The following is a 22,406-nucleotide window of genomic DNA, read 5'->3' on the forward strand; positions in this document are numbered from 1 at the left end:
GTCTGTATTTCACCTCTTATAAATTGTGCAAATAAATACAACTCATTATAATCTATAGAGCAGCTTGACGTGATGGTCTACTGTGTGTGATGGTCAACCCGCCTCTGTTCTCTCTCCATCTGCCCTCTTCTGTTTCTTGTATGTTGTTGTCTGTGTCTTGTCTGTTGCTGTCTGTGTCTTAGCTATTGCTGTCAAATTCGAGTCCAATTTTATTGGTTGCGTACACATATTTTGCAGATGTTATCGCAGGTGCAGCGAAATGCTTATGTTTCTAGCTCCAACCGTGCAGTAAACCTATCAATAGAAAACAAAGCAATGTCAGAGTCCCGAATATACTGATCAAAAATATAACCGCAACATGTAAAGTGTTGCTCCCATGGTTCATGAGCTGAAATAGAAGATCCCAGACATTTTCCATATGCTGTTATGCGGGTGAAGTGAGGACCCAAAAGCGACTTAACAGAAACAGAGTTTATTCAAGTCCACAACAGAAAACGACAAATCCCGAATCCATAACAGAAATCCTCTAGTCTGTAGAGGGGAAGGACAGGAGAAGCGGCCGCAGACTGCAGGTCGCTTCGGGTAGGCGCAGGCCGTAGCTGACAGAGACACCTGCTCACACGCAGCATCTGATGAAGGCAAAAACACGACAGGACGGAACAAGAACACAGTACAGCAAACAAGGATCCGACAAGGACAGAAGCGGAAACAGAGGGAGAAATAGGGACTCTAATCAGAGGGCAAAATAGGGGACAGGTGTGAAAGAGTAAACGAGGTAGTTAGGAGAATGAGGAACAGCTGGGAGCAGGAACGGAACGATAGAGAGAGAGAGAGAGAGAGAGAGATAGAGAGAGGGAAAAAACCTAATAAGACCAGCAGGGGGAAACGAATAGAAGAGAAAGCACAGGGACAAGACATGACAATCTATGACAAAACATGACATATGCAATTGTTTTTGCACAAATTTGTTAAAATCCTTGTTAGTGAACATTTCTCATTTGCCAAGATAATCCATCCACTTGACAGGTGTGGCATATCAAGAAGCTGATTAAACAGCATGATCATTACACAAGTGCACCTTGTGCTGGGGACTATAAAAGGCCATTCTAAAAATGTGCAGTTTTGTCACACAACACAATGCCACAGATGTCTCACGTTTATGGGTTATTGTGTGAAGATTGATGAGCTAAAAAAAATGTCCATCCATTTTAGAATAAGACTGTGACGTAACAAAATGAGGAAATAGTCAAGGGGTCTGAATACTTCCGAATGCACTGTATATATTTTACCTTCAAAAACAAGCCCAGGCTTACTGACACCACTGTTCCAGGCTGATTGTGAAATACTGTGTATAGTCCTTTCTGTGATCAAACAGTGTCAGAGCTTTAAGCGACAACAAACTCTATGATAATTGTGATAATTATAGAATAATTGCAGAACTTCAAAAATGACTTTTTCTAATTATTGTTGAGAAGAAAGAACAAACAGAAAAGACGCAACCAAAAGTGAATTGCACGTTTTTATTATAGTTTTGAAACTATTACAGAGGTATTCATATTGCAAAGCACTTGCAAAGTCTTGTGAGTTGCTAGACATTTATGCGTAAAACTTGTTCCTATGGTGCAGAAATATATTAAAGAGACCCATTTATTGGAATTACCACACTGATTTCCTCCTTTAAGACAAGCTTCACAGCTCCATATGTTTAGTATGTATGGTTACTCTTGCTAAGGCACTGTCTTCCTGGTCATGACATCATGTTATGGTTTCACAGTGAGTCACACCCAATGATGTATACAAACCCTGGATTGAGTTTTCTATGTATTGGCTATTGAGAGTCTTTGAAGCCACCATGCAGCCATATTGGTACTCCCCAGTAGGCTCAGTCCTCCATAGGAATTGGCGGAATTCTACAGTATTGCAATTAAAGGTTTCAAGGACCAAGGCACTGTATTTAATTAAGTATAAAAAATACAATGTTTCAATGTTTTATTTCTATGTTTAGCTCCTATAATATAATTTAGGCATCTGCATTAAGGTGTCAGTAATATAATAAATGTGGTAAAAACCAAATGTAGACATTAATAAATGCATTTCCATATCTTCCTAAATATTTTTTTACAAAGGAGTTGGAATGCCAAGATGGAGGTGCGGTGGCTTCAAAACAGTGCCCCCTGTAAGTGTTGAAACACATCAATGTTCACACCAGCTTTATTGAGGACCAGTTAGTGAGATAAAGTAGTTACACGTTTTTTAAAAATGTTACCTGAACTTCACAAAAATATGCACGCACTGACGCTCACTCACTCACTCACACACACTCACACACACACACACACACACACACACACACACACACTGACACGGTTTGTTACAGCACTGGACACACGGTAGCTTAAAAAAAAGGCCAACTCTGGCAGTCATTTCCAGCGCATAATAACATGGAACACTATGAAGAGAGAAGCACACTAGCTCCAATAAAAATGATAGGAATTGTATCTATATCAACTTCCAACTGAAATCAAATCAACTTCTGAAAAAGATCTAAACATATTTACAAGAAGTCTCTAGACAGACACAAAATAAATAACTTAACAGTTTACACATAGGAGAGTTCACCTACAGAAGCAAGGCAAACGTTTCCTAAACCTGAATTATAATCCTTCTCATGATAAGGAGAATGAGCAGAAACAGAAGCTCCACTGTTTTCTATAATACTTCTTTATACTTGGCATTTTCTTTAATCCCTCCACAAAAGATGGAACACTGTCAGAATCTGTCAGCATTTTGAATCTAAACGAAAAATGTGTCACCCCGAGGAGTTCAAATGTAGCAAGAGATCCAACAAAATGGTCTACCACTACATTATGTGGTGTTGAAATTAAGCAAGACCTTCCGTCAGAGCTTCCAAAGGCTGCTTAGCGCTCCAAGTTCCAACAGAATGTTCCAGGTTTGGTACCTGTAAGTCGGAATACTGAGTAGAGTAGCCAGACCATTATTCGATGATAGCAAGGTAAAGGCACGGTGGGGGGGACGACGACATGTTCCACTGGGTCGAGGCACTCGTCAATGACTCAGCAGTCTGAGGCGGGCTAGCCAGCCCCCCAGGATCGAAGTGGGTTCCGAAGGAGGATGTTTGGGAGTAGCAGCAGCAGGGATCACAGTCGTAGCTGATGAATTTTTGGATGATGCCTCCCGGTATGGGATGGTGGTGCTGTTGTGCAGGTCAGCATTGATGAAGCACTGGGAGCCCCTAATGTGGTCGACGCCATGGATCAGCTGGCCAGACCGCCCCTCCAGGGGTCTGTAGGGTAGGGGAAAGTACGGGGCCTCCTCAGAGATGGTGGCGATCCGCTCGTTACTCAGGTATCTGTGGAGGATGTCCTCTCCTGTAGGGGTAAACAGACAGACAGACAGGCATCTCAATCAATTATTCAAATGGATTTAATAAAGCCCTTTTTACATCAGCACTTACACAACACCTGCCGAACCCTCTCTGTTCAAGGTTAAGTCAGTCTAAGAAGGAGTTGAGGCCAAAATCAACTGTGGTTATGCTGGAGCTTACCCTAAAGTTAATGAACAACGACTTAAGAATTTGAGGCATGCAGTCAGAGCCGGCCTCAGTTTGTTCTGCAGAGTAAATAAGCCTGTGAAATGGCCATTCTGATAACAGTAGATTAGCCTCAGTTAGGTTCCGTCCCAAATGAAACCCTCAGAGCTTGCACATTACGTTCTGAGAGCCATATGTTTGTTAGACGTTGATGAGAGTGTGGTTGTCCTATGGTTATTTTGCATGCAATCTTCCCACAATGTTCTGGGAATGGTGCAGGATACCCAGCTAGCACATAACATTCTGAGAAGCATATGTTTCTAAGGTGGGAATTTCAATACTTCAGCATAACGTTTCCTAATGGTTTCCCCAGGGTTCTATTTTAAAGTAATTTTCTCAAATTGTTCAGGTGAATGTTAAGAAACAACGTACTTCTGTGGGAATTTCAGTACTTCAGCATAACGTTTTATACAGGTTTCTCCATGGTTCAAGTAGAAGTCATGTTCCCAGAAAGTTCAGAGAACGTTATTAAGAATCAATGTTCTCTGTGGGAATTTCAGTACTTCAGCATAACGTTTTATACAGGTTTCTCCATGGTTCAAGTAGAAGTCATGTTCCCAGAAAGTTCAGAGAACGTTATTAAGAATCAATGTTCTCTGTGGGAATTTCAGTACTTCAGCATAACGTTTTATACAGGTTTCTCCATGGTTCAAGTAGAAGTCATGTTCCCAGAAAGTTCAGAGAACGTTATTAAGAATCAATGTTCTCTGTGGGAATTTCAGTACTTCAGCATAACGTTTTATACAGGTTTCCCCATGGTTCAAGTAGAAGTCATGTTCCCAGAAAGTTCAGAGAACGTTATTAAGAATCAATGTTCTCTGTGGGAATTTCAGTACTTCAGCATAACGTTTTATACAGGTTTCCCCATGGTTCAAGTAGAAGTCATGTTCCCAGAAAGTTCAGAGAACGTTATTAAGAATCAATGTTCTCTGTGGGAATTTCAGTACTTCAGCATAACGTTTTATACAGGTTTCTCCATGGTTCAAGTAGAAGTCATGTTCCCAGAAAGTTCAGAGAACGTTATTAAGAATCAATGTTCTCTGTGGGAATTTCAGTACTTCAGCATAACGTTTTATACAGGTTTCTCCATGGTTCAAGTGGAAGTCATGTTCCCAGAAAGTTCAGAGAACGTTATTAAGAATCAATGTTCTCTGTGGGAATTTCAGTACTTCAGCATAACGTTTTATACAGGTTTCTCCATGGTTCAAGTAGAAGTCATGTTCCCAGAAAGTTCAGAGAACGTTATTAAGAATCAATGTTCTCTGTGGGAATTTCAGTACTTCAGCATAACGTTTTATACAGGTTTCCCCATGGTTCAAGTAGAAGTCATGTTCCCAGAAAGTTCAGAGAACGTTATTAAGAATCAATGTTCTCTGTGGGAATTTCAGTACTTCAGCATAACGTTTTATACAGGTTTCTCCATGGTTCAAGTAGAAGTCATGTTCCCAGAAAGTTCAGAGAACGTTATTAAGAATCAATGTTCTCTGTGGGAATTTCAGTACTTCAGCATAACGTTTTATACAGGTTTCCCCATGGTTCAAGTAGAAGTCATGTTCCCAGAAAGTTCAGAGAACGTTATTAAGAATCAATGTTCTCTGTGGGAATTTCAGTACTTCAGCATAACGTTTTATACAGGTTTCCCCATGGTTCAAGTAGAAGTCATGTCCCAGAAAGTTCAGAGAACGTTATTAAGAATCAATGTTCTCTGTGGGAATTTCAGTACTTCAGCATAACGTTTTATACAGGTTTCCCCATGGTTCAAGTAGAAGTCATGTTCCCAGAAAGTTCAGAGAACGTTATTAAGAATCAATGTTCTCTGTGGGAATTTCAGTACTTCAGCATAACGTTTTATACAGGTTTCCCATGGTTCAAGTAGAAGTCATGTTCCCAGAAAGTTCAGAGAACGTTATTAAGAATCAATGTTCTCTGTGGGAATTTCAGTACTTCAGCATAACGTTTTATACAGGTTTCTCCATGGTTCAAGTAGAAGTCATGTTCCCAGAAAGTTCAGAGAACGTTATTAAGAATCAATGTTCTCTGTGGGAATTTCAGTACTTCAGCATAACGTTTTATACAGGTTTCCCCATGGTTCAAGTAGAAGTCATGTTCCCAGAAAGTTCAGAGAACGTTATTAAGAATCAATGTTCTCTGTGGGAATTTCAGTACTTCAGCATACCGTTTTCTTTATACAGGTTTCTCCATGGTTCAAGTAGAAGTCATGTTCCCAGAAAGTTCAGAGAACTTGTTAATGAATAAGAATCAATGTTCTCTGTGGGAATTAATTCCATGTGACTTCAGATGGTGTGCTAAAATAAATGTTTAATTAAAAAAATACTTTTTATTTATTGTTTTCAATATATTTGCAGGTTTCATTATTCCAGTCATGGTTCAAGTAGGGTCAATACTCAGCTCATGTTCCCCCAGAAAGTTCAATATCCCCCACAGCTCTCCAATAGCTGTCCCTCATTAAGAATCAATTTAAAAAATTCTCTGTGGAACTAAAGAATTTCAGTCTTTCAACTTGATGTGATGTTTAACAGAACAGAATCCACAGATTGCGTTGAAGATAAATAGTTTTACTAAGAGTATTAGTATTTAAATGTTCTCAGATCTCCTAACAGTACTATTTCTAGAAAAGATCAATGCTATGCATTTTCAGCCATTCCTCAAAACCAGAAACAGGTTACCAATAAAAATAAATGGTCTATTGATTCTGTATTGTTCAATTTTATGCCTCAAATATTCAACATTTTGTTGGTGGCAAGAATTCTATTTAATAATTTTAGCTGAAATGCACAAAGTCTTGAATCTTGCTTTGTTTTATATGTCAACTCATACACCCTGTATCATGGAATCGGTACATCAAAAATCTCTTCCCAACTATTTTGCAATCTGTATGGCACAGTTGACAACATCCTGGTCCTCAAATGAAACTGGTATACTTTCCTATTTATGCTATTTTTAATCCTCCGCCAGTTTTGATCCTTTATTTTAGGCAGACAGACCAGTTCCCTACCTCCTCCCGCTGCCACCTGCCTCCTCCATTTTGGGGTAATGCTGTAATCAATTGGTTGTACTCTTGGATTGAATAGACCTTTCCGTACAATTCTGATAACTCCATGAAGGACATAACTCCACCATTCCAATTTACAATAAAATGTAAGAATAAAATACCCTTTTCAAACGTCTTTCCCATAAATACAGGTATTTTATCAACCAGCACATTTGAGTTCAACCGTAATATTTGTTCTTTGTTCTTTTCATGGGGACGAAATTGAAATTGTAGCCAGCTCTGCAATGCTTGTTTGAAATTAATTGAAAATGAGACATGGCAATCTGCACAAAGATAAAAAGGCCATTTTTAAATAATGGATGAGTTTTTTTACTTGATAACCAGTTAGGGTTCAAGTAAAACTTTTGAATAAGTGAAGCTTATCTCAACCCACCCAATTCATATTCATTCAAAATCTAAAGTAACTGTCAGTATATGGTGTGGTCACCAGCTGCATTAAGTACTCCAGTGCATCTCCTCCTCATGGACTGCACCAGATTTGCCAGGTCTCGCTGTGAGATGTTACCCCACTCTTCCACCAAGGCACCCGCAAGTTCCCAGACATTTCTGGGGGGAATGGCCCTAGCCCTCACCCTCCGATCCAACAGGTCCCAGATGTACTCAATGGCATTGAGATCCGGCTCACGCACAGAACGAGAAATATGGCTGGTGGCATTGTCATGCTGGAGGGTCATGTCAGGATGAGTCTGCAGGACGGGTACCACATGAGGGAGGAGAATGTCTTCCCTGTAACGCACGGCCACATCTGCAGTCCTCAAGCCTCCTTGCAGCATGTTTAAGACACGTTCAAGCAGATGAGCAGGGTCCCTGGGCATCTTTATTTTGGTGTTTTTCAGAGTCAGTAGAAAGGCCTATTTAGTGTCCTACGTTTTCACAACTGTGACCATAATTGCCTACCGTCTGTAAGCTGTTAGTGTCTTAATGACCGTTCCACAGGTGCATGTTCATTAATTGTTTATGGTTCACTGAACAAGCATGGGAGACAGTGTTTAAACCCTTTACAATTAAGATCTGTGAAGTTATTTGTATTTTTAAGAATTATCTTTGAAAGACAGGGTCCTGAAAAAGGGACGTTTATAGATAGGCACGTTTAATTTTGTCTGGTTTAGCGTCTCAGATAAAGCTAAATATTTTTTTGCTCATATGATTTTAAAAATGAATCATCAGGAGTAGGCAGTGACATGAGTAAACTGAGATTTTACTAAGGAGTTAAACTGGGCAATTTTTCCATAAATAGACAGGCATTTACCTCTCCATGGTTGCGGGGTCTTGTCTATTTGGACAAGTTTTCTATTGAAAATCATTGAGGAGAGCTTATATCTTTTGTGATATGAGTACCAAGTATGTCTACTTCACCATCAGCCCATTTTAGAGGTAAACTGCAGGGTAATGTAAAAGTTATATTTTTTAAAGATCCAATACATAATAGTGTGCACTTATCATAATTAGGTTTTAGTCCAGAGAGTACAGAAAAGTTATCTAGATCTTCAATGAAACATTGCAGGGATCTAGCTTGCGGACTTAATATAAAACCTGAGTCATCGGCATACATGGACACCTTTGTTTTTAAGCCTTGGATCTCTAATCCTCTAATGTTGTTATTGGATCTGATTTTAATAGCTAGCTTTTTGATGGCCATAACAAATAGATATGGTGACAGCAGACACCCTTGTTTAACTCCTCTTGACAATTTCTCTGAGAAGTAGTCATTATGTACTATTTTACACCTGGAATTGCTATACATTATTTTTGCCCATTTTATAAGAGAATTACCGAAATTGAACAAATCCAGGCATTTATAAATAAAATCCAGTCTTACTTTGTCAAATGCCTTTTCAAAATCCTCTATAAATACCAGGCCTGGCCTCTTAGATGTTTCATGATGATCTATTACTTCTAGTAGTTGTCATATATTATCTCCAAAGTATCATCCATGTAAAAAAAAAATGTCTGATCAGGATGAACAATACCTGGTAAAACCCTTTTAATTCTGAGTGCTAGTATTTTTGAATCACCTTCCTGCTGAGTACCTGACAGACTACCATTTCTATAGGATTAGTTAAAACAATCTAACAATGGAGCTTTTAGTTTCTACCGGTATGCCATCAAGCCCTGGGGTTTATCCAGACTGAAAAGATTTAATAGCCTCAAAAAAGTTCTTCCTCTGTAATTTGGCCTTTGCACTGATCTTTCAGTACATTTGATAATTTTCCATTTTTTTATATTATTTGGAAATAATTCCTTACCGTAATTTTCATTCAGTGGGAGAGGATGAGACGGAAAAGAGAATACCTGCCTAAAATAATTAGCTTCGTCTTTTAATATAATTCAGAGAATCATAGATGTCTCCGTCTTCAGTAACGAGTTTATGCAAATTTTGTTAGCGTTCCTGTATTGGAGATTCAGGAAGAATTTTGTGCATTTTTCTCTATATTCCATCCAGTTTGCTTTCTTTTATAATAGATTACATTAGATCATTCTTGAATAAGTTCCTCTAGTTCTTTTTGTTTTTCATCTAACTTATTTTGTATCTCTGTAGTATCGTTTTTATTGCTATCCACCTGTACTCACATTAAGCATATCCAATCCAAAATTAAATCTACAATCGGCTTCTCATCGTAAAACTGACTATCCTACCGATCCTTGACTTCGGTGATGTCATTTACAAAATGTACAAAATGTAATTCAGATGTAATTTACAAAATAGCCTCCAACACTCTACTTAGCAAATTGGATGCAGTCTATCACAGTGCCATCCATTTTGTCACCAAAGCCCCATATACTGTGACCTTGTTGGCTCGCTTCATATTCGTCGCCAAACCCACTGGCTCCAGGTCATCTATAAGTCTTTGCTAGGTAAAGCCCCGCCTTATCTCAGCTCACTGGTCACCATAGCAACACCAACCCGTAACACACGCTCCAACAGGTATATTTCACTGGTCACCCCCAAAGCCAATTCCTCCTTCCGTCGCTTTTCCTTCCAGTTCTCTGCTGCCATTTTGATAAAATGTTCAATATCCCCATCCACGTGAAGAATCTATAAGAGTTATGTGAATGCAAATTAGATGATGATCTGATCACATTCTGTCTCCTATTAAAACTTGTTTTAACCTTTGATGCAAGAGAGAAAGAGATAAGAAAGTAGTCAAGACGACTAGCTTGATTAACTTCTTGAGTGTAGGGGGCAGGATTTTCGTTTTTGGCTAAAAAACGTACCAATTTGAAACGGCCTATTTCTCAGGCCCAGAAACTAGAATATGCATATAATTGTCAGATTAGGATAGAAAACTGTCAAAATATTGTCTGTGAGTATAACAGAACTGATATTGCAGGCGAAAACCTGAGGAAAATCAAACCAGGAAGTGGTTTCTATTTTGAAAGCTCCATGTTCCATAGCCTGCCTTCACTCCATTAAAAGGGATATCAACCAGATTCCTTTTCCTATGGCTTCCTCAAGGTGTCAACAGTCTTTAGACATAGTTTCGGGCTTAAAATTTTTATTTTGAAAAATGAGTGAGAAAGATAACATCGTGTCAGTGGATAGCTGGGTGTTCGCAGAGTTTTGCTTGCGCAACAGAGTGGGGCAGCCATTGTCTCTCCCTCTCATATTAAAAAAGCAACAATCCCGGTTGATATATTATCGATTATATATTTTTAAAACAACCTGAGGATTGATTATAAAAACTTTTGACATGTTTCTGTGGACATTACGGATACTATTTGGAATTTTCATCTGTGATGTCATAACCGCTCGAGCCTGTGGATTTCTGAACATAACGCGCCAAACAAATGGAGGTATTTTGGGTATAAAAATAATCTTTATGGAACAAAAGGAACATTTATTGTGTAACTAGGAGTCTTGTGAGTGCAAACATCCGAAGATCATCAAAGGTAAGCGATTTAATCTATTGCTTTTCTGACTTTCGTGACCAATCTACTTGGCTGCTAGGTGTTAGTAATATTTTGTCTACTGAGAGAGATGTTCTTACATAAACGCTTGTTACGCTTTCGCCGAAAAGCTGTATTGAAATCTGACACACCAGGTGGATTAACAACAAGCTAAGCTGTTTTTTGCTATATTGCACTTGTGATTTCATAAAAATTAAATATGTTTAGTAATTTAATTTTAATTTGGTGCGCTGCAATTCAGCAGGTGTTGATGAAAATGATCCCGCTAACTGGATGGGTGCGTCAAGAAGTTACGTCTCCTCCATATATCTCTCTCAAGGTCAGGGTTTTTTAGTCTCCAAATATCCACTATTTCTAATGTGTCCATAATATTTGTGATTTCCTTAAGGGCACGGTGATGATAGTTTGTAGAGTGATTACCTTTATGGTCCATTGAGATACTTAACACTGTGTTATAGTCTCCTACCATAAGGATTTGATAAGTTCAATAAATTGGTATAAATGATTTCAAAGAAGTATGGATCACCATGATTTGGACCATATAGATTAATGAGCCAAATCTTTTTTCATCCATTTTCATATTCAAAAGGATCCACCTTCCTATTTGCACGTTCAGATCAAAATTTTTGTTAATTACTATCATCACTCCTTTTGAGTTCCTTTGTCCATGACAGAAAAATATTTCACCACCCCATTACTTTTTCCACGTAACTTCATCTATGGAGGTAGAGTGAGTTTCCAGTATATGTTACATTCCTTTTCTTTTAGCCATAGGCATGGACTGATCTTCTTTTTTCTAATCTGCTAAACCATCACAATTATAACTGGCTATACTTATTTCGAATAATTTGCCAATTTGCATGGTTGAATGTATTTGTGTGTAACATGTAGTGTGTATAGCCTTAATATTCATGGTGATAGTTGTATTCCATATCGTATCACCGTCATAGTTCCATCTTAATTACCTCAAACATCATTGAAAAACACATCCCAGCAATTCCATAGCAATTGACGTTTCACATGATCATGCAAGAGACCTTGCATTACTCTAGAGACGGCTTCACAACAGTACAAATGTATTCCGTACAACATGTTATTATTCCCCAATGCCCCTATTCTGATATCGTCCCCTTGCTTGTTGTAAACATTTATAAACTTGTAGACAAATACATAAAAAAGATAGACAAACAATAAACACATTAAATTATAAAACAGTTCTCAATAATGGAGAGAGAGAAGAGAAAAGAGAGAAAGATAGTGAGAGAAGAGAGAGAGCTCAGGTGTGTGTGTGTGTGTGTGTGTGTGTGTGTGTGTGTGTGTGTGTGTGTGTGTGTGTGTGTGTGTGTGTGTGTGTGTGTGTGTGTGTGTGTGTGTGTGTGTGTGTGTGTGTGTGTGTGTGTGTGTGTGTGTGTGTGTGTGTGTGTGTGTGTGTGTGTGTATGTATAAGTCCATATGTGTAGGCGAGCATGTAATTGAGTATGTGTGTGTTCATATCCACTTCATAGTGTTCAGATATTTTTACAGTTCCCATACTTTCTTTTTTTTGTAGCCTGAAGTCTCTGTAGAATTGACAATCAGCCATGGTGTTATGGAGCTGTCTCGGAATAGCTGTCCATCTATAAAGAGTTTGTCCACAATGAGAACCCTTCTCCCTTTGTTGCCTTTGTACCGGATACAGTCTCCCTTGGAAATTGGTAATTGAGACCGAATTTGGTCCCTTTAAGCTCCCTCCCCCACTTTTGATCAGCTCCTTTTGTTGGTAGTGTTCAAATTTTGCATAATTAATACCTAAGCAAATTAGTATCCATGTGTCCTATCTGTGCTTAGAGTTTAAAACAGTTAACCCCAACTAAGGTAGCAATGTTATTAAAAGTTTTATCGAAACATGTTCTCAGAATGTCATTAAATAACCTATCATTTCTGTTCTCAGAACGTTAATAAAGCCTCCCAGTAAATCTTTCAGGGAACCATAGTGAAAGCGTACGTCCCCACAACTTCCAAGGAACCAAATGTGCTAGCTGGGCTATTCCGTAAATAGTGCACTACTTTTGACCAGAGCCAGATGGGCTCTGGTGAAATGTAGTGCACTATTTAGGGAATTTGGTGCCATTTGGGACACATCCTGAGTTACTGCGCTGCTTTGTTTTGGCGGTGTTTCAACCAGGCAGGTGTACTGTAGCTGTAGCATGCTTACCTTTCCTCCCTTGAGGCCAGGGTCTGGAGGACGAATCCGACATGCCCAAACACGAGTCGACAGGCATGGACAGGGGCCGCTGTTTACCTGTAAAGTACAGTTCAAATGTTCTGTAATTACTACCACTATTACTGCCAATATCGATCTCATCAATCTTTCTGAATGGGGGTGCAGGAATTGATCTGCTTATAATTTCCAACATTTTGGTAGGCTATTTGTTAGTCAACTATACTTAGATACAGGCAGCTTCTCTTCAGTCATTATATGTTGCCCTAGAAGACTAAATAAACGCTTGCTCACTAGAATAATGCCATAAATTATATAATGAATGCATCTCTGCTTCTTTCACCTAGCAAAGACATTTAGGGACCGGGGAGAAAATGAAATGCAATTTATGAGTCAACCTACTAGTTCCCACAACTTCCAAGGAACCAAATGTGCTAGCTGGAGTTCTTGTTGGTGTGTGCTTGTGTGTGCGAGCGTGCATGTGTGTCTGTTATGGTACTGACCCCTTGTGGAGGTCCGTTGTCTCAGGCGGGCTACTGGGGCTGGTTGGATGTTGGGCTCAGGGGGAGGACAGACTTTGATCTTGTTGTCATAGTCTGCGATGGTGAAGCGTCGTCTACCCTCATCCAGGAAGGAGTTAGGAGACTGAGAACCCTTTGGTCTCAGTTGGACCTTCACACTCACTTTAGACTTCCCATCCCTTGGATGAGCGGTATATGAGTTGGAAAAGAAGGGAAATGTCAAGGTCAGCTAACAGAGCACTAATGTGAATTCTAGAGGAGGCTGGTGAGAGGAGCTATTTATTCAATTCCAGCCATTACAATGAGCCCGTCCTCCAATGGCTCCTCCCACCAGTCTCCTGTGATAAATACAATGATGGGTACAAAGACAGAGAGACAGACAGACTGTATAAGTGACCGATTGACTCAGACACTCACCGTGGGGTGTATGGGACAGTGGGGGGAGGAGGGATAAACAGGTCCAGATTGGTCTGCTTCTCTTTCTTCATGGGGGCTTCAGAGGGGGCATGTTTTGGAGACTGGATCTTGGGCATACTGGGGGCACTCTAATACACAAAACAACAAAATACTTGTTTTTAGAAGAAAGATCTTACAAAAATGTTGTCATGTAAAGTCACTGATATCCTGGGCAGAGATATGTGTTAAATGTGTGAGGCAGCTTAGCTGTTAAAACCAGAGAACATTCTCTACAAGTACACTGTATCAGCTAAATGAAACACTACCATTACGTAATATGGCATTATTTCTAATTAAGCTAACTTTCGTTTGGTAAATCCACCAATAGTGGCCTGGTTTAGTACGACTGTGAGGACCTGAGACCTGGCATGGACACACTACACTTAGCAGACGACTTATTACACAACAAGGTTGTTGTTTTTGAACCTTTAATGGCTTCCTGCCCACTTCAGAGGTTCTCAGCTCTTTCCCAAGGCCCAATATTGTCGCTAACGCAGGAATCAAGTCCTTTTTAGATTACTGTAATTACATAAACAGATCTAAAAGGCTTTACAGGGTCCATTTTTTTTGTGTTTGTCTGTCTGAAAACCAACGTGTGACCTTTGTTAGGTCTGGGCGGAGTGTAGCCTCTAACGGTGAACTAAGAGACGAGGTGTAGACAGTCAGGGATTGGTAAGACTCTCAGACTAGAGATCTCTCTGGACTCGAAGATTAGAGGGTATTCAGGGCACACGGACTCAGCCCACAACTGACATTTAAGCACTATGCAATCTATTTGAAACACACATCCTGAACAGAGCCTATTAGGTCACATTAGACCCATTGTCTCTGTGAACATGAGTCACGTTCAAAACATGTCTGACATCAGTACATGCTCGGACTTTGTGCTGTTCTTTTTTATTTCTTTTTTTAAGAAAGAGGGGAAGAAGGGATTCATTGTTCACCCTTACAACCCACCCAGTGGAAGACGCAGCCTGGTTGGCTGAGGAACTCTCTTGTCAAACCCCACCAAAAAGAAACAGCTTTGGGATACCACGCACACATATTTCACACCTATGGTGACAGATGAAAATACATCCAGAATTGATTCAACACTAGGATATCAAAGGGGGATAAGGGGAGACACCTGCCCTACAGGTGTTCTTCAACCCACTGTGTGTGTGTGATGGCGCTCTACCTGCACCAGGGGGGGCCTCCAGCGCATGTTCTTTAGGGGGGCCGGGGTGAAGCTACAGGTACCCGAGGGCCTCTTCTTCACCACCAGACTAACGCCGGCGGTGTCCGCCTTCAGCTTACCCACCAGGTTCTTCAGCTGCCAGCCCACCTGGAGACACCAAAGACAGACAGATTGGACGCCAGCTCGTCAGACACAGCCAGCATCCCAACCCTCAGCATAACCAACATCGTCACAACTATCAACAAACCCCATCAACAACCCATTTCCATTTGCGACTGTACTCTCATGCTGCAATGAAACGAGCTATCCTCTGCCTGGCTTTCTTGTTGGGCAAGATTAAACAGGAAAGAAAACAGAGATCTCTCTCTGCCCTGGGTAAGTGGTACAATTGATCAATAGGGGTTAGTGAAGAAGAACCACCTACCACTGTCTGCTTGTTGACCTGGATGACCTCGTCTCCAGCATGGATCCTGTGTGTTCTGTCTGCCGGAGACTGGAGGACAGAGGATGATAGATAGAGGATGAGCAGATAAACATCACCGGAGTTCATTCACCCTGACTGGATCCCTCCAGACCATCTTGGACTACTACTATCAGAATGGACGGGATACTCACATGTTCTGTGGTTCCAGTGATGACGTGAAGCCCGTCGTAGGTGGATTTGATATACATCCCCTGAGAAGATCCAGGGCAACATAAGGAAGAAGCAATCGATCTCAGAGACTGAGATTTCAAACAGTACATCTAGCTTGGGCTGATCATGTAAGATCCCTATGGGCCCTGGTCAAAAGTAGTGCACTATATAGGGCATATGGTGCCACTTTGGACGCATGCTAACTCTTCTCACCAGTCCTTCTCCAGGTCTGACGTTGGTGATGTGGACCTCCTCCAGACAGGCCGACTGACTCTTCTGAGGGTCGGAGGTCATCCTCATTGTCTGCTCACAGATTACGTTCAGAGCCACAGACTGGAATGGAACATATAACAGAATACACTCAGCTACAACGTCTCATAACACCAATAGATTTCACTGGATTGGGAAATAACCATGGTTGTTGTAATCTCATTCACAAGACACTGCCTCCCAATGTATGCGCAATTAGCCTGGGGACAAGGTTAGGGTCCTTGTTAAGAGCTATTTTGTTGAGGACTTTGGTTTGGTGGATCTCTGGTGTGTGATCATTCATGGAGCTAAAATTCAGGAGAGGGGAGGGACAGACTGTAGTCACACACGTCCTGACTGGATTGGCTAATGGCTGATAATTACTGGGGTTCTTTCAAAAGGCATTTAAGCATGGGTGTTACTTTGCCTTGTGCTTGTATCTCTGTACACTGCCCTCATTGAATTGAAAAATGATCATTTTTCACAGGGTATGTGGCACATTCTTTTGCTTTGGATTTGTCGTCTGATAAAAACGTGTCGTGGGACACGTCAGTTGCGCCACAAGGTGTCCTAATTTCGTCAGACGGGTAGGGTCTCCTACAAGGCATGATGCCATAACGTTGTCATTACTTGGTGTGTGAGGCTGTAGTTTGGATCGTCAAAACAAAGGGAGCTGTTTGTTCCTGGAGAACTCTACAGAACACTGAGGCCTGACACAGACCACGGAGGTCAGAGAAAGACTTGCATTAGCACTGTACAACTTGGCAGTAAACAGCCTAGCATGGGAGGCTGAGGTGATACATCGGGTCAGGCTCTGAGGGAAACTGCAGATAATCCAAAATAATATTATCGGTTAGTTAAGGAAGTTTTTAGCTGACTGTGTGAACAAACGGCCCCTTTGGCAGTGTTATCTAACACAGGATGTGGAAGCAGGGCTTCTGTGGACCATCACGGAACTGGGATGCCTCCCAAATGGCACGCTATTCTCTATGTAGTGCATTACTTTTGCCCAGGACTTATAGGGTCAAAAATAGTGCACTATATAGGGAATAGGGTGTCATTTGTATAAATTAAGCCCTACACCCATACGGGAACACAGCCCGTGACTGTAAAAGGGAAGTGTGTGTTTGTTAGTGTATGTGTGTTTGTGTTTGTATGTGTGTGTGCTTCCCCACATGAATAGTAAACAAACAAAAATTTGAACTGTGAGAGGTGAGCTTGGGGACATTGACAGCATGGAATTCAAAGGAGGCGATAGACAGATGGGTAAGGGGAGAAAGAGAGAATGACCACTTGGGAGAGATGAGGATCCCGGTGCCACCACCCCGCTTGTTAGTCCCCACAAGGTCAAATGCTACTTCTAGGGGGTTAAGGTTAGAACTAGTGTTTGGGTTAGAATTAGGTTTAAGGTTAGGAGATACGGTTAGTTTTAGGGTTAGAGGCTGTTTAGGGTTAAGGTTAGGTTTTGGCGTTAGGTTTAGAGTTAGCGTTAGGTTTGGGATTCAGGAAAAATAGGATTTTAAATGGGACTGAATTGTGTCCCCACAAGGTGAGTTATACAAGACTGTGTGTGTGTGTGTGTGTGTTTAGTGTGTTTGTGGAAAAATGTGTTAAATGTGTGTGTCCCCACAAGTGTGACTGTGTGTGTGTGTGTGTGTGTGTGTGTGTGTGTGTGTGTGTGTGTGTGTGTGTGTGTGTGTGTGTGTGTGTGTGTGTGTGTGTGTGTGTGTGTGTGTGTGTGTGTGTGTGTGTGTGTGTGCGTGCGTGCGTGCGTGCGTGCGTGCGTGCGTGCGTGTGTGTGTGTGTGTGTGTGTGTGTGTGTGTGTGTGTGTGTGTGTGTGTGTGTGTGTGCGTGCGTGCGTGCATATGTACATGCATGCCTGTGGGTACTGTATGCGTGAGTGTGCTTCCTTGCATGTATGCCTGTGTGTATATCTGTGTGCGTTTGAGTTTATTTTGAAGCTCCAGGGCTGAACTAGTAAACAGAGTCCAAACCAGAGATAAAAAGAGGAACCATTACTTACTACTTGTAGTATCTTCTCCTCCATCTCATAAACTGTGCAGTCCTGCAATTAAGGACAGAAGTATATGTGAGAAGATGCTACAGTCAAAACACTCAAAGCTACACAGTGGTGGGACAAGTATTTGTGAAATAAAACACTGGGGAGTGAACGCAAACAGGAATGCAAAAGTTGCCCAGATATGCAGGGACAATAGTTCTTGTGGGCACTTAAATAACAAACTCCCTATAAACAGTGTGACAAGATGATTGCATGACAGTTCTTAACTATGGGGAGTAGTGAGGACACTGCTCCGACTCTGTGTCCTATTCCCTATTTAGTGCGCTACTTTTAACCCGGAACCTATGGGCCCTGGTCAAAGGTAGTACACTAAATAGTGAAAAGGGTGCCATTTGGGACACAGGCTCTATCCTTCACTATGGGTTTTGTGGAGGACAGCAAAATTGGGCTACTAAACACGTTTTGATCTTTCCTCCTTCCACGTGCTGCTGGTGGAGGTCTTCAGTGGAAACATACGTGCTTTGAACTGTCAGTGGTCCTGCTCTTATTGCATCCTGTGGTGTGTGTCTGAATAGGGCACACCTTCAGCTAACACTTCCTATTTGAGCTCCACCTGAATGTGTAATAGAGCAAATTAAGTAGCCTCTCATGCAGGGTTTTTAAGGTCTCCTTTCACAGACGTTATTGTAAGATGGGCTAACTTTGAAACCACAGAGAATTTTCTCCGAGATATTTTGCTTTTACATGACTTTTAAAAAAGCAGCCATTTTTGTTTCGCAGAATGTTCATGAAAAAGGCTCTGTGTGTATTTCGGTGTTGACTACAAGCATGAAAGACATTTACTGAGGGTGCAAGATCCATCATGCTCATTCCTCAAACCCACAAAAGTTGTTACATTATAGTCTTCCCAAAGTCCTATGAAACCTCATGAGAGTGAATAGTGATTATCAGAGTACAAACCTTCTGAACAGTGGAGGTGAGCTCCAGACACAGCTGAATGATCCGGTTCTTAGTGGAGGTGAAGTCACTGATCCCTGTCAAAGGAGTCCTGTCATAGACACAAACCAGAGGTGAGACATGAGTCAGTCACCTCCATGAAACGCACCACATTTAGAGCTTTTACGGTGGCCCTATTACATGACCGCAGTCAAATTCCCCGTGACCATTTAGTCATGGTAATTAGTCTTCTCCAAGCTCTGATGCTATATTGCTATGTTGTATTTACTTTGCCACCATGGCCTTTTTTTTTGCCTTTACCTCCCTTATCTCACCTCATTTGCTCACATTGTATATAGACTTATTTTTCTACTGTATTATTGACTGTTTGTTTGTTTTACTCCATGTGTTGTTGTATGTGTCGAACTGATTTGCTTTATCTTGGCCAGGTCGCAATTGTAAATGAGAACTTGTTCTCAACTTGCCTACCTGGTTAAATAAAGTGAAATATTTTTTTTTTTCAAATGCTGCTGATGGTCATTAGTGGCCTACCAAACTTGCTAACTGCCTGGTACTCAGCACACTATTGTCCATCTAATCACCATGACATCAATGCATTTGTTTTCAATCAATCCATCAGCTTTCTATAGGCTAGGCCTACTATATTTATTTATCAACTTTCCTAATTGCTTTGCTTTACAACAGGAGTATAGTCTACCTGACATGAAAATTAACCATGGGAAAAGCTTCCTCCATTCGCTATCTACAGTGGGGCAAAAAAGTATTCAGTCAACCACCAAGTTCTCCCACTTAAAAAGATGAGAGAGGCCTGTAATTGTCATCATGGGTACACTTAAACTATGACAGACAAAATGAGAAGGAAAAAAATCCAGAAATTCACATTGTAGGATTTTTAATGAAATTATTTGCAAATTATGGTGGAAAATAAGTATTTGGTCACCTACAAACAAGCAAGATTTCTGGCTCTCACAGACCTGTAACTTCTTCTTTAAGAGGCTCCTCTGTCCTCCACTTGTTACCTGTATTAATGGCACCTGTTTGAACTTGTATAAAAGACACCTGTCCACAACCTCAAACAGTCACACTCCAAACTCCACTATGGCCAAGACCAAAGAGCTGTCAAAGGACACCAGAAACAAAATTGTAGACCTGCACCAGGCTGGGAAGACTGAATCTGCAATAGGTAAGCAGCTTGGTTTGAAGAAATCAACTGTGGGAGCAATTATTAGGAAATGGAAGACATACAAGACCACTGATAATCTCCCTAGATCTGGGGCTCCACGCAAGATCTCACCCCGTGGGGTCAAAATGATCACAAGAACGGTGAGCAAAAATCCCAGAACCACACGGGGGGACCTAGTGAATGACCTGAAAAGAGCTGGGAGCAAAGTAACAAAGCCTACCATCAGTAACACACTATGCCACCAGGGACTCAAATCCTGCAGTGCCAGACGTGTCCCCCTGCTTAAGCCAGTACATGTCCAGGCCAGTCTGAAGTTTGCTAGAGAGCATTTGGATGATCCAGAAGAAGATTGGGAGAATGTCATATGGTCAGATGAAACCAAAATATAAATTTTGGGTAAAAACTCAACTCGTCGTGTTTGGAGGACAAAGAATGCTGAGTTGCATCCAAATAACACCATACCTACTGTGAAGCATAGGGGTGGAAACATCATGCTTTGGGGCTGTTTTTCTGCAAAGGGACCAGGACGACCGATCCGTGTAAAGGAAAGAATGAATGGGGTCATGCATTGTGAGATTTTGAGTGAAAACCTCCTTCCATCAGCAAGGGCATTGAAGATGAAACGTGGCTGGGTCTTTCAGCATGACAATGATCCCAAACACACCGCCCGGGCAATGAAGGAGTGGCTTCGTAAGAAGCATTTCAAGGTCCTGGAGTGGCCTAGCCAGTCTCCAGATCTCAACCCCATAGAAAATCTTTGGAGGGAGTTGAAAGTCCGAGTTGCCCAGCAACAGCCCCAAAACATCACTGCTCTAGAGGAGATCTGCATGGAGGAAAGGGAAAAAATACCAGCAACAGTGTGTGAAAACCTTGTGAAGACTTACAGAAAACGTTTGACCTCGGTCATTGCCAACAAAGGGTATATAACAAAGTATTGAGATAAACTTTTGTTATTGACCAAATACTTATTTTCCACCATAATTTGCAAATAAATTCATGAAAAATCCTACAATGTGATTTTCTGGATGTTTTTTTCTCATTTTGTCTGTCATGGTTGAAGTGTACCTATGATGAAAATTACAGGCCTCTCTCATCTTTTTAAGTGGGAGAACTTGCACAATTGGTGGCTGACTAAATACTTTTTTGCCCCACTGTAAGTACATCAACGACATGTATTTTTCCCCCTGCCCCTGTTTCGAGACAGGTGCATGATAATGGTCCATTCTAAATCTGTAATGAATTTCCTCCTCTTCTTCCGAAGAGGAGAGGCGAAACGGATCAGAGGACCAATACGCGGCGTGGTAAGTGTCCATGGTTCTTTTTAATACGTTAAGGTACACATGAACAACTAACTACAAAAAACAAGAAATGTGAAAACTCAAAACAGTCCTATCTGGTGCAAAGACAGAGACAGGAACAATCACCCACCAACACACAGTGAAACCCAGGCTACCTAAGTATGATTCTCAATCAGAGACAACTAATGACACCTGCCTCTGATTGAGAACCATACTAGGCCGAAACATAGAAATACCCAAATCATAGAAAAACAAATAGACTGCCCACCCAACTCACGCCCTGACCATACTAACTAAATACAAAACACAGGAAATAAAGGTCAGAACGTGACAAAATCCAAACTAATTGCACACATACATTTATATTATTTAGTATTTGTAAAGGCAAAATTAAATTAAGAATAGTCTGATGGGTGACAATATTAGCCTATCACTTGTGAATGATGTATTATCACTAGTGAATGATGCCCAGTGTGTGCAGTAAATCAACAACAACAAAACTAAGCACATTAATCCGCTTTACAACCGGTGTAGAGCCTAAGAGACAGTTTATGTTTTTTCTTCTCCCCCCAATTGGTAGTAGTTACAGTCTTGTCTCGTCGCTGCATCTCCCGTACGGACTTGGGAGAGGCGAAGGTCGAGAGCCATGCGTCCTCCGAAACGTAACTCAAATTAGCCGCACTGCTTCTTGAAACAATGCACATCCAACCCAGAAGCCAGCCGCACCAATGTGTCGGAGGAGACACCGTACACCTGGCGACCTGGTCAGCGTGCACTGTGCCCGGCTCGACACAGGAGTCGCTAGTGCGCGATGAGACAAGGACATCCCTGCCGGCTATACCCTCCCTAACCCGGATGACGCTGGGCCAATTGTGACCCATGGGCCTCCTGGTCGCGACCGGCTACGACAGAGCCTGGGCTCGAACCCAGAATCTCTGGTGCCACAGCTAGCCTTAAACCACTGCGCCACCCGGGAGGCCTGAAAATGTATGCTTGATCCTAAAATGCTGTCAGATTTTCACCATAAAATGCATCTTTAAAATAAAGCATTACATGGAAAATCGTATTTGTGGTCACTTTTGCTGCGCTTAAAATGTGAAGAAATAGTCAAATAGTTT

The 22,406-nt window shown here is 41.2% G+C and overlaps 1 protein-coding gene across 1 annotated transcript in view; it reads right to left on the minus strand.

The window, feature by feature from the left end:
- Positions 1 to 1,506: 1,506 nt before the first annotated feature.
- cnksr3 (cnksr family member 3) overlaps positions 1,507 to 22,406 on the minus strand; it is a 42,234-nt gene continuing 21,334 nt past the window's right edge. Inside the window, exons 4-13 of the mRNA XM_046297957.1 lie at positions 18,811 to 18,898; positions 17,854 to 17,895; positions 15,794 to 15,913; positions 15,562 to 15,621; positions 15,371 to 15,439; positions 14,947 to 15,093; positions 13,731 to 13,858; positions 13,296 to 13,492; positions 12,787 to 12,873; positions 1,507 to 3,389 (exon numbers count right to left, since the gene is read on the minus strand). Of these exons, the coding sequence (XP_046153913.1) occupies positions 3,067 to 3,389; positions 12,787 to 12,873; positions 13,296 to 13,492; positions 13,731 to 13,858; positions 14,947 to 15,093; positions 15,371 to 15,439; positions 15,562 to 15,621; positions 15,794 to 15,913; positions 17,854 to 17,895; positions 18,811 to 18,898 (1,261 nt within the window). The 3' untranslated portion in view covers positions 1,507 to 3,066. The remainder of the gene's footprint in view (positions 3,390 to 12,786; positions 12,874 to 13,295; positions 13,493 to 13,730; positions 13,859 to 14,946; positions 15,094 to 15,370; positions 15,440 to 15,561; positions 15,622 to 15,793; positions 15,914 to 17,853; positions 17,896 to 18,810; positions 18,899 to 22,406) is intronic.

Source organism: Oncorhynchus gorbuscha, linkage group LG14 (genome assembly GCF_021184085.1).
Source record: "Oncorhynchus gorbuscha isolate QuinsamMale2020 ecotype Even-year linkage group LG14, OgorEven_v1.0, whole genome shotgun sequence".
NCBI classification, from domain to species: domain Eukaryota; kingdom Metazoa; phylum Chordata; class Actinopteri; order Salmoniformes; family Salmonidae; genus Oncorhynchus; species Oncorhynchus gorbuscha.